This window comes from Lygodium microphyllum, chromosome 27 (assembly GCF_053477565.2).
Source record: "Lygodium microphyllum isolate KBCC chromosome 27, Lygodium_microphyllum_v1.1.10, whole genome shotgun sequence".
NCBI lineage: Eukaryota > Viridiplantae > Streptophyta > Polypodiopsida > Schizaeales > Lygodiaceae > Lygodium > Lygodium microphyllum.
In genome coordinates this window covers 122,124,161-122,142,818 of record NC_141161.1, presented here as the reverse complement: position 1 = coordinate 122,142,818, position 18,658 = coordinate 122,124,161, and the positions used below count along the sequence as shown (strand labels likewise).

General features: G+C 39.2%; 1 protein-coding gene across 1 annotated transcript; it reads right to left on the bottom strand.

Moving 5' to 3' along the window:
* Positions 1–10,317: 10,317 nt before the first annotated feature.
* LOC148012772 (16.9 kDa class I heat shock protein 3-like) lies at positions 10,318–11,778 on the bottom strand. Its single transcript, XM_087668933.1, has 2 exons — positions 11,318–11,778; positions 10,318–10,959 (listed from the first exon to the last, which is right to left on the bottom strand). Exons 1-2 carry the CDS (start codon positions 11,553–11,555, stop codon positions 10,691–10,693), a joined length of 507 nt encoding a protein of 168 aa, XP_087525059.1. The 5' UTR covers positions 11,556–11,778; the 3' UTR covers positions 10,318–10,690.
* Between the last annotated feature and the right edge of the window lie 6,880 nt (positions 11,779–18,658).

Genomic DNA, 18,658 nt, shown 5'->3' with positions numbered 1-18,658 from the left:
CTCCTTTGCACACACTAGCTCCTCCAAGGTCAGGGGGTAAAGCTAGCTATGGTGGAGAAGAAATGAGAAGGCAAAAGATCTTCTTGTGCACTTAGGTTATGATATGGCTGAAGGAAGCTTGTTGGATCAGAGTTGGCTCTGATACCATGTTGAAATATCAAAGTGGAAGCATGAGAGTATGCACAAGAGGGAGAGAGAGAGATCAAGTACAAGAAGAAGATATTACTTAGTGAGTTATTCGCAAGTACAACTAGTACACTCTCCTCTACAGTGAGAGTGACCTTTAGGCAGTTTATATAGCCTCTAGAGAAGTTAGGGTTAGGGTTTTCCCATGCTCCCCATGTCCTCTAGTTCATTTACACCTAGCTACCCTTATCCAACCTTGTATACATAGGGTTCATATGCCTATCTTTCAACAGGTTTTGAGTCATTGAGCTTTAGCTATTAACTATGAAAATAGGGTAGCATGCTGTTATAAAATAGGGATAGCCACATCTTCAATGTTTGGAGCTCGTATATGCTTCCCAGGACGTATAGCTATGTTTTGTTTCCGAATACTTAAGGGATCATATTTCATTGGTTCGAGATGCTATTGGAGTGATTTGAGAATCTCTTTTAGCTCAATATTCTCATAGATATCATTGCTGCCATAACAAGGCTAAATGCTATTTGTTTGGGAAATATCATGCTTTTAGCTTATGTGGTACTCCCATGATACTCATTTGATGTTGGACACTTGGGGAATGTTTGGCCAATGTAGTGGAATGATTTTGGACTGATTCGAGCCCATATTTGGCTAAGCTTTATTGTCATTTTTACTGCTGTAATAAGTAGGGCTGAAGGCTATTTTATCAATGAAAGCATATGCCTATTGCTTGTCGATACTTCCTGGCTACTTGGGATGATACATTGATGTCTATGGTTGATGCCACATGCTTGGCTATACTCCTAGAATGCTTTTGGGATTCGGCTCTCATGAAGAGTCTTATCTCTATTGGCACACTGGATGATGAGGGTTACTTTGCTTCCTTTGGGGATCTTCTTGGAAGATCACTCGTGGTGGGAACCTTGTTCTGGCACGTGGTGTCAAGCTTGGCACTTTATATCCCTTGGTTGTAACTAGAATGGTAGATCATGTTTTGTTTGTGGTTGCAATTCCACATGTATCTCTTTGGCATCATTGCCTTAGACACATGTCCTTAAAGGGAATGAAGATTCTTACTCATTTGCAGTATCTTTTGCATCTTGACTATACGTGTTTTGAATCATGTAATCATTGTTTGTATGGAAGGCAGACACACAGTATGCATAAGAAGTTTGGCACTCTACAAATTGGTGAGACTTTGGCTCTTATTCATTCTGATATTTGTGGACCTATTCCCTATTGGTCATTAGTAGGCATGAATTACTTTGTCAAATTCATTGATGATTACTCACATAAGGTTTATGCATATCCCATAAAGCTGAAATATGATGTTTTGGCTATCTTTTAGCATTGGCTTGCATTGGTTGAGAACCAGTTGGGTATAGACTGAAATGCCTACAGTCAGACAATGGGGATGAATATGTCTTTAAAGCCTTTGAGTATTTTTTTTCGATGAGAGGGGTATTGAGCATCAGTTGACCATCCAATACACCCATCCCAGAGTAGTATAGCTGAGTGCATGAACAAGACAATATAGGAAAGGATCCATAGTAGTATGCTTAGCTAGGCAGGCTTACCACAAAAATTTTGGGTTGAGGTAGTGACTATTGCCATACACTTGATCAATCAATCTACTTCCAGTACTATTAACTTTCAGGTTGCAAAGGAGGTGTGGTTTGGAAAACCTCCCTCATATGCTCATTTGCATATCTTTGGTTGTGAGGCTTTTTGCCATGTACCCAAGGACAAGCACACAAAGCTGAATCCTAAGTCTGTGAAATACATCTTTCTTGGTTATGGGGATGTAGGTGAGATGGGCTATAGCCTATGGGATCCATAGACTCAAAAAGTCATCCGCAACCATGAGGAAAAGATACATAAGCAGGCTGAGCAGATAGTTGAGATACATAGGGTTATATTTCAAGAGGAGCCTCCTACCCTCGTATAACCAGCTAGATAGCCTACAATAGTAGCTAATGCTCCAGTGGCCCATGACCATGATGTTAGACAGAATGTGCAAGCTCCTCAGCTTGTTGCCTTGAGATGCTCTACTAGAGCTAGACGTCCTCCTGAGCAATTTAAACCCTTTGTTGATTATGTGATGGTGATAGATGCAGGTGAGCCTCTCACTTATGATGAGGCCATGCACTGTGGTTATAGTCACTCTTGGGAGAGGGTCATGTAATTAGAGTTTGACTCTTTACAGAAAAACCATACATGGGAGTTGGTTCATTTGCCTAGTGGAAGGCATGCATTGCCATGTAAGTGTGTGTACAATGTGTGTACAAGTTGAAGAGTACCCCTAGATGCCCCAAGCTTGCCTATAAGGCCAGACTGGTTGCTAAGGGTTTTAAACATGAGCACGGTGTTGACTTCAAAATTGTTGCAAGATCTATGTCCTTCAAAGTGTTCGATCACTATTGGGGACATTATATCAGTGTCTATTATTGGTGTTGGCATTTTTCCTTTATTTTCCAACCACACATCAAGCTCTCTTTCATAGATCATTTATGTTCTGGACTTGGGCTTTCCCGTGCTCTCCATTCATGGCCTTACTAGGCTTGGTGCCTGGGTTGTTTTCACCGAGCATGCCATTTGTATTGAGGATTCTTCTATAGGGGATGTTTCCCCCAAGATTGTGAGGAGCTTCTTCATCAATTCTCTTCATTGCGATTGAATTCAGCGACATTGGCATTCCTCTTGCTAACCTAGGATTTGTTTTTCCCTTGGCCTTTTGAGAGTGGATTTTTGGAGCTATTTTTAGAGCATCAAAGTGGCTTGCGAGGTGTAAAAGAGCAAATTTTCATGGAAAATGAATCAAGTGTATGTGATCCACAATTTATTCACTCTGTATCACTTCTAGCCACGTGAGAAATGATGGAAGAAATAGAAAGTTGCAGATTTAGTCTTTCTCTCTCCTCTCTTTGCAGCTTGTTTTTATGGCTTATTCTATGTGTGAGAGGGGTGGGTTGAGATGAAAGATTTTGTTTGTGCGATGATGCTGAGGTGTGATGGAGCTTAAATCAAAGGTCGGAAATAAAACAGAGAGAGAGAGAGGGACAAAGATTAGGCAAGAAGGAGAACAGCCATGCTCCCTATCAAACTTCCATTATCTTCCACACTCTAACTTGTGTACATACAACCAAACATACAAAAGTAAAGTGACCTAGATGTAATTGTGGTTGAGTCAATGTGACCCAAATCTTATTCAACTAAGATAACCAAACCAAACCAAAGGTACATGAGCTTGAATATCAACACTCCCCCTCAAGCTCGTGTGGTACTTCACTCCAAGTAGCTCTCTGAAATGCACAAACTTATCTTTACTTGGTAAAGATATCTACAACTTGGTCTTCTGTCCTCACATGGACCAAATCAATGTCACTTGCAATTACTTTTTCTATGATAAAGTGATAATGTACCTCAATGTGCTTAGTCCTAGCATGATAGAGAGGATTACTGGCCATGAGCACACTACTCATGTTGTCACAATAGAGTGTGATAGGGCTGACTTTCTCCATCCCCAAATCATCAAGAAGCTTCATGAGTCATGCTACCTCACATTTAGTAAGTGCAGCACCTCTATACTCTGCCTCATCATTGTACTAGAGCGTGCAACTGTAGGTTGCTTCTTACTGCTCCAGCTAACCATACTACTACCAAGAGAAAATGCATATCCACTAGTAGATATCCTATCATAGGCACTTTCCACCCAATCAACATATGTATATCCTGTAAGCTCCAAAGGTTTACCATGCTCATAGAATAGACCATAATCTGATGTAGCCTTCACATATCTCAAGATCCTCCTCTCTACATCCAAGTGAGGCTTCCTAGGCTTATGCATGAATTGACTGATCATTCCAATTGAACAGCTAAGGTCCAGTCTAGTAATGGTAAGGTAAATTAGGCTTCCCACCATCTGTCTATACATAGTGACATTCTCAATCTCATGCCCAACATATCCAAGTAGCTTAATATTTTGCTCCAATGGAGAGCTCAAAATCTTGCAATCCAACATACCATACTTGGTTAACATGTCTTGTGCATATTGCTTTTGGAACAACCAAGTACCATGAGGTATAAAAACAATCTCAATCCCAAGGAAATACTTTAGTTCACCCAAATCTTTGACCTAACATAGATGACTAATATCACATAACCAACCCTTGTCTTTTTTGTGAATAGGCTATGATCAGCCTTGCCCATAGTGAAACCAAGCTTCTGTAAGTATGCACTTATCTTAGCATTCCAACATCTAGGTGCTTGCTTCAACCCATACAATGCTTTCTTCAATCTACACACATGTGTAGGAAAATCAGGATGTACATAGCCCTCGGGCTGATCCATGTATACTTCCTCAACCAAATCACTATTGAGGAAAGCATTCTTCACATCCATTTGATACATACTCCATCCTCTAGATGCTGCCAATGCAATCACTTTTCTCACCGTTGCCATTTTAGCAACGGGGCTAAATGTCTCCTCATAATCAAGACCATATTGTTGTGCAAACAAACTCTTTTGCCACAAGTCTTGCCTTGTATCTTTCCAATGTGCCATATTATTAGCACTTCACCTTGTATATCCATTTTTCACCAATAGGAATTTTTCCTTCAGGCAAATCAACCAAATCCCAAGTGTCATTTTCAGCCAATGCTGAATATTCCTCATCCATTGCCTTACACCAATGATAATCCAAAATAGCTTAAAAAAACTTTGTGGGTTCCTTGAAGCTAGTGACTTTTACCATATATGCATAGTGCCTCATTGTGTAGCCCTTGTATATAAGCTTATCCCCACATGCTTTCTGACTCTTTCTAATCTCCTCAACTAAGGTGCAGTATGAGACTCTCCTCTCTCATGAGGTGGTATATATCTATGTTTCACACCAGGAGTCACAACTGATGGAATGCCAAACTCACTATCCAAGCTATCAGTGCCAAGTGAATCATAACCAAAAGTGAGTGTCCAAGGACTAACTGATGTAGTAGCATCTTTAGAAGGCCTATAAATTTCTGCACTCTCATTTGTACCTGCATGTATATAAGTCTCCCGATAAACATCACCATCATCTATCAAGATGGTCTTCTTCTCATGCCATGAATTCAGCTCATCAAATACTACATCTCTTGGGACCAATGTCTCGTGAGTAGAAGAATTGTAGCATTTGTAAGTCTTCCTATCTTATGCTTACCCAATAAAGATGGCCTTTTCTGCCTTTGGATCAAGCTTTTTTCTCTTCTCATCTGGAACATGTACATATGCCAATCATCCAAAGACCTTAATATGGCTAATGTCAGGCTTTATCCAATAAAGCCTCTCATGAGGAGTCACCTCATGTATCCTTGGTGTTGGTGTATGATTCATGACATACATATCAATCATTATAGACTTTGCCCAATATGCATTTTGTAGGCTCTTCTTATTCAACATGGCTCTAGCCGATTCCATGCTCACCCTGTTTTCCTTTATGCCACACCATTTTGTTGTGATGTATACATGCATGTCAATTGTCTCTTTATCCCATGGGCTGCCAAGAAGTGATCAAAGTCTTTAGAGACATATTCTCCACCACTATCAGATCTTAAGCATGAGATGTAATAAGGCTTCTTTCTCCACATGTCTCTTGATGTCTTGAAAATCATCCATGACACCACTCTTGTGCTTCAGCACACATGACCATGTGTATCTACTATAGTCATCTATGAATGATAGATAGTAATGTGATCCCCCAAGAGATGCATTCTATGAGGGTCCCCATACATCAAAATGTACAATTTGTAATGGTCTAGTAGTGGTGCTTATATGCCTCACAAACGGAAGCCTTGATTGCTTCCCAAATTGACAGAATTGACATACATGTCCCAATTCCACATGCTTGAACTTAGGAAGTCCAAGTACAACTTGCTTATGCTGCATATTTTTTAGATTTTGAACATTTACATGACCAATCCTTTTTTGCCATATCTCAATGTCCCTTATTGCAACATTATCATGTGAATGCATAGTAGCATTCAAGACTGTAATTTTTGTATCCAATAATGTAAACATCCAACTATTTCTTTTGCCTTTAGCAATGAGTTTGCCTCCTTGACTATACTCTTCAATGTGGCATCCATCTTTATTGAATCTAACTTGTAGATTTTGTTCGGCCATTTGTCCCACAGAAAGCAAGTTGTTGGTAATGGAGGATACATGTAACACATCATATAGACTCTTTTTCTTGTCACTGTGCATCATCAAGGGAATGATCCCTGTATGCTTAATGCCATGCTATGTAAGTATCATCCCCTATGCAAACATATCCATGAGCACCTTCTTCTAACGTGTCAAACCACTCTTCAGGAGGGGTCATGTGGTTAGATGCCCTTGAGTCTATACACCATATATCATCTGCTTTGCCTTGTGTATGCAACCCCTTCTTCACATGTTGCATAACAAATAACTTATCATCCTTCTGCATACCACTAGAAGAGACATAATTACCATATTGCCTTCCTCTTGCTCTTTGATCATTCTTCTTCTTATAGCAATCTTTAGTCACATGCCCATATTTGCCACAATAATGACAATCTTTATCTGTATTTGATTGTTATCCATAGTTCATTTGGGACTGCTGCCAAGTAACCTCTTCCTTTAGATGAGTGTAATACTTCCATGCAATTAAAAGTTAGTTGGCTAGTTTAAAAGTTAGTCAATTAGTTAGTTAGTAAGGTTACTAACTAAAGTAAAAACTAACAAATATTAATAACTAACAATTTTTATTTAATAAAAAAAATCGAGGATCATAACTTGATAATTTTTCCAGATTGATAAGGACTGTAGCTATCCATCACAGAAGTTACCACCGTGAACGAGAGTTATGAGCCATATTAGTTATTAATGTCAATGTGTATAGTGTGGATAGTCCAAAAATATTAGATTTGTGTAAAAAACTAGCATATTTTTGATATTTTATATATTATTTATTATAAATATCCCAAAAAGCTATGAAACTTTCTAAAACAAAATATCATGTAAAAAAAGCAAGTAGCTTTTTCAGTCAGTTTTGGAGTAATGAAAAAAAAAAAGATTGGCGAAATCGCGTGTGTCGCGATCACAATTTATAGGTAGCAAACAACATTTTGAATAGAGAAGATTGATCTTGATTTCTAATCAAGTATCCTGGAGTTTTACCTCCCTTTTAGAGCCAACAGAACCATCATATTTGTGATTTGAGCATCAGATTGCATCTTAGAAGTTTTAGATTGTTGATTTTGCCAAGATCCCCTCCATAAAGAGCTCTTCTTCTAAGGCACAACTCCTTCTCTAATTCAGCTATAAATAAGAGACATGGGGAGCAATTTAGAGAGGCACAAGGAGACTCCGAGAGGCCGCGAGAGAGAGGCAGAGAGAGGGAGGTAGAAGGATACCCCTCTAAGAGGCTGCGAGAAGGAACTTGAGAGAGAGAGAGAGGAGTTACCCTGAGAGCTGGTTGCGAGGGAGAGAGTTAGCTCAATTTCCCCTATCTCAGTCTTTAACTAAGTGATCTTCTCTTACGCTCTTCCATCTCGAATTATTCTACCTTCTCTATCTCTCGAACACACTCACAAACGTTAGCTCTAAAGCGATGAGGTGAAAAGACCACAATAACCATCGCAACCGATCAAGGAACATATATTGCCAGAGATATGAGAGTGCCCAAGGTTGTCGAAGTTGCCACTACCAAATGAAACATAAGGTGTGACGAACGCAAGCGCGAGCAAAGTTGAAATTCCCAATGTTGTACCAAAGTTATTCATTATTAAGTTATTATTTAGTCACTTAAGATAATAAAATTTTAACCAAAATTTCACATAAAATATTAACTTTCATATTTTCTAGTTACACGAATTAACAACTTCATCTAAAAAGCATACTAATACATGCATAAACGATTAATCACTATGAATTGCAAGTAAATTAATTGAGTTTCTAAATCGTAAAACATGTTAAAAATAGTTATCAGAGGTTATTACATATATGTCTTTATGCGCACTTGATATAGTTATGGTCAAATACAACAATGTTAAGATTGATTTACGTTTGTTATAAAAAGTGATTGTCTACTTAAACGTCTTGTAAACCATCTCGTTAAATTACTATCGCAGGATAAGTTAGCTCCAAATGAGAAATTCATACATTACTTAAATATGTTGTAAGATATGTACTCGACACTTTTTGATGGGAAGGAGAATCCTTATTAGAATTTACTCAACGCTTCTTTATAGAAAGAAGAATTCTCATTAGAATATAATATTACCTTAAGATAAGATCTATCTTTGCTATGTGAAGTTGTGAGTTGTATGATGATCTGATTGTCATTGCATCATTTTATATACGTTTGAAAGGATTGTTTGTGTTTGCTAAACTCTAGATTTTTTATTTAAAAAATTGGTAAACAGGACTAAGAAAAAGATCGCACTAGGCTACCCCCAAGCTCACTTTTATATACGTTTGAAAGGATTGTTTGTGTTTGCTAAACTCTAGATTTTTTATTTAAAAAATTGGTAAACAGGACTAAGAAAAAGATCGCACTAGGCTACCCCCAAGCTCACTACGAGACCCTACTCCAAAAAAATCATGGTTCTCGCTTCGAGAAGCTTAGACCCACTTCATAACAAAAGGCCAAATGTACTTGCTAAACTCTAAATTTTTGATTAAAAACATTGGTAAACAAGATAAAAGAAAAGATCGCATTAGGCTACCCCCAAGCTAACTAAAAGACCCTATTCCAAAAAAAATCATGGTTATCGCTTTGAGAGGTTTAGATCCACTTTATAACAAAAGGCCAAACTCATGGTTATCACTTCGAGAAGCTTAGACCCGCTGCGTAATAAAAGGCATGTTCATAGGGATAGTCTCGAACAATATAAAATATAAGTGCCAAAAGAAGTTTTGATCATAAATCTTACATGGTTCTTAAAATCCAACGAGTTACTTCGTGACCCAAGATAAGATCCTAAAAACCTAAATACTAGTTATGAACATAAATCTATAGCGTGCCCATCATCAAAGATTTGTCAACAATATTATTAATCCAAACAAAGATAAGGAAACAAAGTTTGACAAATTTGTTTCTAAAAGTTCCAAACACCACATTGAAAAATATGAGAATTTCCCATAAGTTTGGAACATGTGATCAAATCTTTGGATTTTTCACAACTTGAACACTATAACTCCAAATCAAGCGTTTTATAGCTCAATAACTTTCATTTTTCAAGCTTTTTTCAATGATAGGTTAGATAATATGGTTTTAAAAAATTTATGGACATGTTATCCGAATACCACCTTTTTAGTAATTAAAAATAAAAATTAGAAGATTCCCAAAGTCACTAATATTGTGTTTTTAAAGATGGGCAATATAATTTATGATCTCTCACATGGCTCAAGGAAACTTACAACTATTCAAAGTTGATTGGTACAATTAGAGGTAACATATCATTGGAATGGAAGCGAGGATTTTAAACTTCAAAAAAAAAAACACTTTGAGAAGCATGGGATTTTTACTTACAAAAACTAAAAGAAGAAGATAAATAATATTTTGAGAAACATAGATTTTGGTTGCAAACTTGGAATGACTATTTTTCATCCAAGAAATAATTGAAAGCATCAAATAATGCTTTTAACCAATCACCCCAAGCTTGGAACACATGATTTTAAACCATTCGTATGAGGTATTGTATGTGCACAAGTCAAGATCACTTGGATGTACAAGACGCTATATGAGCTTTCGTCGTTGTCTAGCACAAGTCAATGGAGATAGAGTATCGTTACGTTTTAGAAGAACGATACACCTTTTTAAGTGCTTGTGAGAGTGTCAAAAGAGTGGATCTCTTTCACAAATCTATATTATTAGTTAACGAGAGGTGAGGGACAGGTGCCACACGACAGCCCCCCAACTCCCCCACAAGAAAAAAAGAGAACGCGGAAGCAGGTGCCACACGTCCAGCACCCAACCCTGCCCGCAAAAATCACACTTGCACCGGGCGAGTCTAAGCGCAGAGCGCTTAGTATATGATTATGTCTTGGTAGGAGAAGCTACGTAGGAAATATTCGACGTTGTCTCGCATTGCTTTAGATCAAGAAGTACGCAAAAGTCTAAATGTTGCGCATCTCATATGTACTACATTACTTCTGGAAATTCCATATGGTTATGAATATGTTGATCATCTTAAGTACGACTAAGCAGGACCCTAGTAGCTTGTCAAGAAGATAAATAGGAGGAGTGAGGCTTCCGTGTGAAAAATTCTAACCAGAGTAGCCAAAAATCACATATTTTTACCTTGCCGCGAGGCCGCAGTGCGGAGAATAGTCTGTAGTATTGACGAAATGCGATCAGATACAAAAACCATAAAAACAGGAATCCTTAATGGACAAAAACAGGTAGCATCAACGGCAAGTGATCAGGCATATGCATCTTGAAACAGGAACCTCAAACACTTTCCATCGTTAATGGCTGCTGCCAAAAACGAATTGGAAGCCAACCACGTTATTCGTTTAATGTCGAAGCGAGCATCTGTCTCAGCCGGAGATAGGAACATTGGTGATGGAGGGCTTAGGTTTCTGAAGCTTGGGCACAGTGACAGTCAGGACACCGCTCTCAACGCGAGCGCTCATCTCTTCACTCTTCACGTTCTCCGGCAGCCGGAAACGCCTCAGGAAGCTGCCATGCGCCCGCTCCAGACGGTGCCACTTGTCCCCCTCCTGCTTCTCCTCCTTGGTGCGCTCGCCGCTGATGCACAGGACACGCCCGTCCTCGACCTGGACCTTGATCTCCTCCTTCTTGAGCCCTGCATAATATCATACGCGAGGTAATGTAAGACAAACGGATATAGGAGGAAAAGAAAAGAAAGAAAAGAAGGGAGCATGGACGTCCTCTTAAGGCTGGTGAAAGGCGCAGAAATGAAGCATTGATAAAATCAACAGAAGAGTTGACGTCCTCTGAGGTTGCTGAAAGGTTCATAAAATGGACATTGCAAACATCAAGATCTCACAGAGAGAAGGAGGGAGAAAAAGAGAGAGAGTTCAGACTTTTGAGTTCAATCCACTTCCACCTACATGCTATTGGCACAAAGAGAAGAAAACCTACGTAGGGAGGGAGAGAGAGGGAGAGGAAGGATCCTGTCGAGTGCGACATTAAAACAGTACCTGGCAAGTCGGCCTGGAAGATGTGAGCCTCAGGAGTCTCTTTCCAATCCACCTGAGTGTTAGCCATGGCTGACGCCTCCCGTGCCAGCAGCCGGGACGGCTCACTGTCCATCAGTTCCCATGGCCAATTGGCCGCCACGTTTAGGAGTCTGGAAGTGGACGGGAACGGATCCCATGAGAAGGGGTCGAAGATGGCGCCATTGCCACTCTTACGGCCGAAGAACGGGTTGAGAGCCATTCGTCCTGCGTCACGATGATCTGTGATGCTCTGATGACTCCTTCTTTACTGATAGGACAAGGCAGTCCTTCTTGAGAGACGAGGCAGACAGTCGTTCTTGATAGACGGGGCAGACAGCTACTGACGACCATCAAAAATCTTGCGGGTTTGCGGGCCGGGTAGTTAGCTCAGAAACCAAGTCTGTTGTAACAAGGCAGATGTTGCTCGGAATGTTTTGGAGCAAGTTTCTCAGGCAGGTATTTATAGGCGAGAGAGCGAGCGAGAGAGAAGAAGACCGGAAATCTCTAGAGGCTTCCGGAATGACCTGGTCCCGCGTCAACCGCTTGTTGAGTTTTCACAGAGGCCCAACATTCAGTCCTTTTACACCACCACGTTAAGGCCCGGCCCATGGGACTTATCCTACGCTACACTTGGGCACTGCCTAAATTACCCTTGCTTGGTTATCGCTTTGCTCCTTTTGTCAAAATCAAATTGTGTAACCACCTTGATGATCACTACCATTGCATTGACAAGAAAAATGCACGGAATATTTCACTTGATCTTTCACTATTTCTTGCTTGACATTCTTACGCATGGCATCGGTCCAAACCAAATTGCATGATCGATTGGATCACTTGCCAAATTCAATGGAGTTTAAATATTAGCTCTTTGCAATTGTGTAGTGCATAAGGTTAGATGATTCCCATATAACACTATGGTGGAGAATTGGTACTATTCTCTTCGAAAATTTAAACAAACAAGGGATTGTGCCCTCCCCCCTTGACAAAAGGGCATGATGCCTCAATGTGCGTGCTTCAAAGTACGAGTACTGGCTTATGAACCTAATTTTATGCCAACACTTGTTTCTCTATGGTATTTTCATATAAATTTCTGTATTGATTTCCTTCTCTCCCCTTACTCAAAATTGATAAGTTCTTCCAATGCATAGGTTTCTTGCTTGATATAATTGCAAATACGAGCAAGATATCATCAACAATTAGATCACCTAGCGAAATCAAACCAAAAAGAATTTGTTCAACAATTGAACCACAAAATCAATGGCTCATAACACCACAAGCAATCTTAACTCTCTGCATATGATTGCTAGAGTGATATTCGTCATTCTTATGCTCTAGTTGTTATCTTCCATGTTGTGCCACACTTGCAAAGCTCTTTTCCATCACCTTGCCCTTACTCATAGCCTTTGCAATTGTCCAGTCTATGGCTCTAGCCACCGTAGTGATACCTAAAATCAAGGCATTATGGTTCAAGTGCGCCATCAACAAATAATGATGGTTTGACCACAACAATTATCCCCTTCAAATAATGATAGTTTGACCACTTGGAAACAACAATTATCCCCTTCAAATACCATACTTACCCTACCTTTAATCAAAGAATTTTGCATGCATGGTACTAGGTACATAATTGCACTCCATGTAATCAAGTTGTTTTGCTATGTGAGAACAAAGACAGACCCAAGGAGAGCACCTATAGAAGACCAACAATGCATAGTGCTACTAGGCTAACTAGGGGCTCATAAGTATGTCTACACATTTATTCACTATACTTCCTTGAGGTTTGTTGAGCCTACAAGGAGTTGCGATGTTAATGCACCTTGCACACATTTGTGGCGCAATGGCATTGCTATGAACAAAATTTTATCAACAATTAGATAGATTGAGAAAGAAGATGGGAGAAAAAGTACGTATATGAATGTGTAATGAGCAAAGCTAATGTATGGTAGAGAGGTTGCCTGGTTCTCTTTGATAAAGACAAGGATGATGCCTTTCCCCATTTGCCAAAGTGCACATTGTCCTTGTAGATTAATTCAAGCCATTGTCATCTCAAGAAAAGCAATGGCGACACTCTCAAGGATTATGCTTGTATTATGGAGGATATAGGCATATTGTTTAACATTGCCCTAACAAGAGGTTCCACACTGCTAAGTCATTGGATAAATCTCCTTGACCTTGAAGGGAGAAGCCAAAGTGAAAGCACGAGCAAGTGGAAGTAATGGAAGAGCGAGCTATGGCGGATGGAGCAAGAAAGCAAGAGAGATAGACTCAAGATGCTGGAACTTCGATGATGACAGTGTGATTGACCTTCCCTTATTCAAATATCACTCAAAGAATAAAGAACGAAGTGACAATGATGGGTGATCACCACCTGCAGTGTATAGGTGTACCGGTATTGTCAGTGTAGTAATACACATAGGAGGCAAATGTGCCCCTAGTGAAAAGAGAATAAGAAAATAAAATGTGACAAAGTAAAAATGTACATAAAGTACAACAGGACGAGGAAAGACGTCATCTTATCTAACACCTATTAGCTTCCTAAAGAAGGCATAGCGGTCCACTGCAAGACTTTTACTAAGCACATATGTAGGAATTTGGTCAGTTGAGATCTTGACAAGCTCAATGGACTTGTCCTCAATAACCTCTTTAATAAAGTGGTAACACACCTTATCTTTGCATGGAAGACTGGTTTCTTGGCCAATTGAATAGCACTTATAGAATCCGAATGCAATGTAGGGACCACATCAGTAATACCAAGGTCTACCACCAAATGGCCTAACCACAAAGTCTCCTTACAAGCCTCTATGGGGCTACAACATACTCTACCTCTATAGTGAATAGGGTTGTGCATTTCTTCATTTCGGAGATGCAAGAAATAGCACCTCTAGCAAAGATAAAGACATAGCTAGATGTGGACTTCCTATTATCTGCATATTCTGCATAATCAGAGTCAATGTAACCTCGGGTAGGTTACTCATGAATATACATGTGCATCACATGGGTTCAAAGTAAGGTATTTTTAAAATACCATTTTAATACATTTTTTACATACAAAAGGGTGTAATATATAGGGTTTATTTATAGATCGAATAGAAAAGGATTATGTTTTATTCAAGAAAAATTCACAGATAATGATATTTATAAATAGGCCTTGAATGCACGTGATGTAGAGGATATACATATAGTAACTTTCCCGAGAGTGTACTGCATGACTCTTGTATCCTGGCCACCATAACATATACATATATTTGCAATGCCCTTAACGTGCCTCATGATGATACCCTTCATGGCATTTCCATGTCACTTGCCCAGGTGTAGTCATATAGCGTGTCACAACTCCCACTACAAATGCTATGTTAGGAAAAGTGACTATCATAGAATACATCAAACTGCCCATTGCAAATGCATAAGGAATCTTTTGCCATATTAGCCTTCTGCTCATCAAACTCTAGACAATCAGCATGACTAACCTTCACATGAGAAGTAAAAGGATAGCCAATAGGCTTAACATCCTACATATGAAACCACGGAAGGACCTTCCAAATATACTCTCTATGACAAGTACAAGAGCCATTTTAATCAATTGCATATGATGCTCATGCCAAGAATATATGAGGTGGCCTATCCCATGTCCTCAATCTTAAAGCTCTTCTTGAGGTGACCTTTCAAAGCCTCCAACTCATCATGAGCACTCCTAGCAATCAACATATCATCCACATAGAGTACCAAGATCATAAGCTTGCCATCGCAGGCCTTCTTCATGTATAAACATGGATCCATATCATTGCGGGTATATCCCTGTGTGCATGAAAGCATTGAACTTGTGATACCATTCCCTAGGTATTTGCTTAAGGCCATAAAGGCTCTTTCTCAACTTGCACACTAGGTATTCCCTGCTATTTTTCTCATAGCCATGAGGCTATTGCATATAGCCTCATGGTTCTTTCTCAACTTGCACACTAGGAATTCCCTGCTATTTTTCTCATAGCCATGAGGCTATTGCATATTAATCTCATCGTGCAAGTCCCCATGTAAGAAAGAAGTCAATATCCATCTAATAGAGATCCGTATCTAGCTACACAACTAAAGCCAATACCAAGCGTAGGATAGTTATCTTGACTACAGGAGAGAAGACTTCATCGAAGTTAACACTTTGCTCCTACTTAAACCCTTAGCAAACCAACTAGCTTTATAGGTTGGCTTGGGGTATCCATGGATACTTTTCAACTTGTACAACAACTTGCATAACAAAGTATACTTTTCACTAGGCAAAGGAACTAAATCCCATGTATGGTTTCTCTACAAGGAATCATACTCTAAGTGCATGGTCCTCTCCCAAGAGTGACTATCACCGTTGTACATAGCCTCATTATAAATAAGAGGCTAACTAGCATCTGTTACCATAACATGATCTATAGAGGGCATATACTACTTAGATTGATGTCTATCTCTAGTAGATTGTCACATCATGATCCTGGGCGACTGGAGAAATATCACCCTACATATCTCAACAACCTGCTCAGTCTGCTTATGCATTTTCTCCTCATCGAAAACAACATCATAGCTACGAATGACCTTCCAAGCTTGTAGATTTCATAGATAATAGCCCATCTCATCTGCATCCCTATAACCAAGAAAGATACATTTCACAAACTTAGGATTGAGATTATTGCACTTGTCCTTAGGAACATGACAGAAAGCCTCACAACCAAAGACACACAAATGAGCATATGTTGGAGGTTTGCTAGACCATACCTCCCCTACAACCTAATATTTAAGAGCAGTATATGGGGATCAATTAATCAAATGTATAGTAGTAGTAACTGCCTTAGGCCAAACTATTGTGGTAAGCCTACTTGATGAATCATACTAGGAACTTATTCCTGAATCGTCCTATTCATGTGCTCAGCCATACCATTCTAGGGTGGGATGCACAAGGTGATCAATTGATGCTTAATACCCCTCTCCTCACAAAATTACTCAAAGGCTTTGGATATATAATCGCTCCCATTATTAGATCGTAGGTATTTTAGCCTATACCTGGACTACTTCTCAACAAAAGCATGCCAACGTTGAAATATAGCCAAGACTTTCAATTTCTACTTTATGGGATATATCCAAACCTTATGTGAGTAATCATCAATGAAATTAACCAAATACTTCGTGGCACCTAAAGACTTGCAGGGCATAGATCCACAAACATCAAAATGAACAAGAGGAGAGGCTCCCCCATGCATGTAATGCCAGACTTCTTAAGCAAACTGTGGGTCTACCTACCATAAAAACAATGATCACAAGAATTAAAACAATTATAGTCAAGGGGCGGAATACACTACAAACGAGTAAACATTTTTATTCCTTTTAATGACATGTGCCCAAGGCAACGACTTCCGTCAAGGCTACTATAACCTTATTGAGAAAGTGTGTCCCTCGATCAGACACTATCTCTGTAGGTGGACCAAAACAATAAACAATCTGCTCCATAATAAAACTCGTCATCTCCTTAGTGTTATCCTTCATCATTACTCAAACTTTAGACCACTTTGTAAAGTAGTCCGTTGCTACAATTATATAATATTTCTGCGTAGTCGATGAAGGGTATATTGGTCCAACAAAATCAATACCCCATTTTTTGAAGGGTAACATAACTAAAATAGGTTTAGTGATTGCTTATAATTCTCCCTAGCATCGTGTATTTGGCACACATCACAATACTTAACATAACTGAAAGGATCCTGAAAAATCAACGGCCACCAATATCCAGTACTACGGAGAGCTTTTTAGGCAGTAAGCCATCCAACAAAATGTCTCCCACATGCTGAATCATGGCATTTCTCAAGAATGAATGGTACCTCATTAGATATTATACATCGACAATAAATCTCGTCCATCCACACCTTTCCAATATAAAACACCTGCTATAATTGAAAAGCATAATGCTTGCTGCTTAATCTTTCTCTTCTCGGACTTTAATAGAGCAATCCCAAATCCCCCTATAGATAGATAATGTGTTATAGCTGCATACCAGGAAGGGATGGAAGTTGCATCAATTCTGAATAGACTTCTGACGCCATTTTCTTCAGCCAGAATTTCCTTTGGCTCCCCGAAATCCACAAGGCATTTCACAATGCCCTGCAGCTTTGGTTGCTTACTCCTAATCTCATAATAGAACTCTTGCAAAAAGTGATTAACCACTTTGCTAAATAGTCAGTCAACTACAACTTGTTCATCAATAGTCTAAGTCTCTCCACCTTCGTAAAAAATACCATCTTCTCATAGATAATATAGTGCCTAAATTTCTTTGTCGTGAAAGCCATTCTAAGCACAACTTCTCCATATAAGTATAGTTGACTTCAAATATTCCCAATTTACGGTTAGCAAAGGCTATTGGATGAAACCATTTCTCTTCTCAAATTTGGGCTAAACTGGTGAACACCACTCTATGCGTTGAACTAAAAATATCAGGCTAGCTTTCTATAACTTTGACAACTCCTCAAATAGCCCATCCCTTAGTTCAAAAGGCATACACCTTACTTTTTGTCGGATAGGGCGGCAACCTTCCTTTAGGGGAATGGTATGAATAGCCATGCTGGGAGGAATACCTCTTAGTTTATCATAACTCTAAGGAAACATGTCATGGAATTCTTGAATCAAGGACACATAGTCCTTCCTTTTTCCCAAACTGAGCATGAACCCTAATTTAATTGGTCGTGAACCATTTAACATACCAATGTCATGTCCATATCTCTTATTCTCTCTTGAGCCTCTATTGGCTCATTCAAAGTTACTTGATAAATATCCTTTGTAGTGGATCCCTCGTTGGACTCATCACTTGATGACATTTCATTACTAGTTGCATCCTCCAATGTATCTATCTCTATAGAGGATAAAGGAACTCTCTCACTGTGAGGAGATTCATGGTAGGCATCTACTACTATACATCTAGCACCTTTATCAAAGATCAATTGATCACCGTGTATATCAGCCTAATAGTCTACTTGTAAGATCTATGGCTTTCCTAGCAATACTTGATAGCTAGACTATCTTGCAAACCTAATAACCCTAAAGTCTAAAATTCATTCCACATAAGCGAGGATCACATGGACTTTAGTAATGCACCCTTCAGGTTGTCTTAAACTATCATTAGCCATTCCAAGAATTGTGAAGGCGTCTTCTTTTATTTCTAACCCTAGCCCCTCCATCAATTTCGAACTCATAATGTTGACGGAGGATCTTGTGTCTACAACAACATGATCTACTAATATTCCATCAACATATGCTACTACCCTTGGACAATGCTTTTCAACATGCTCAAACCAATCATAT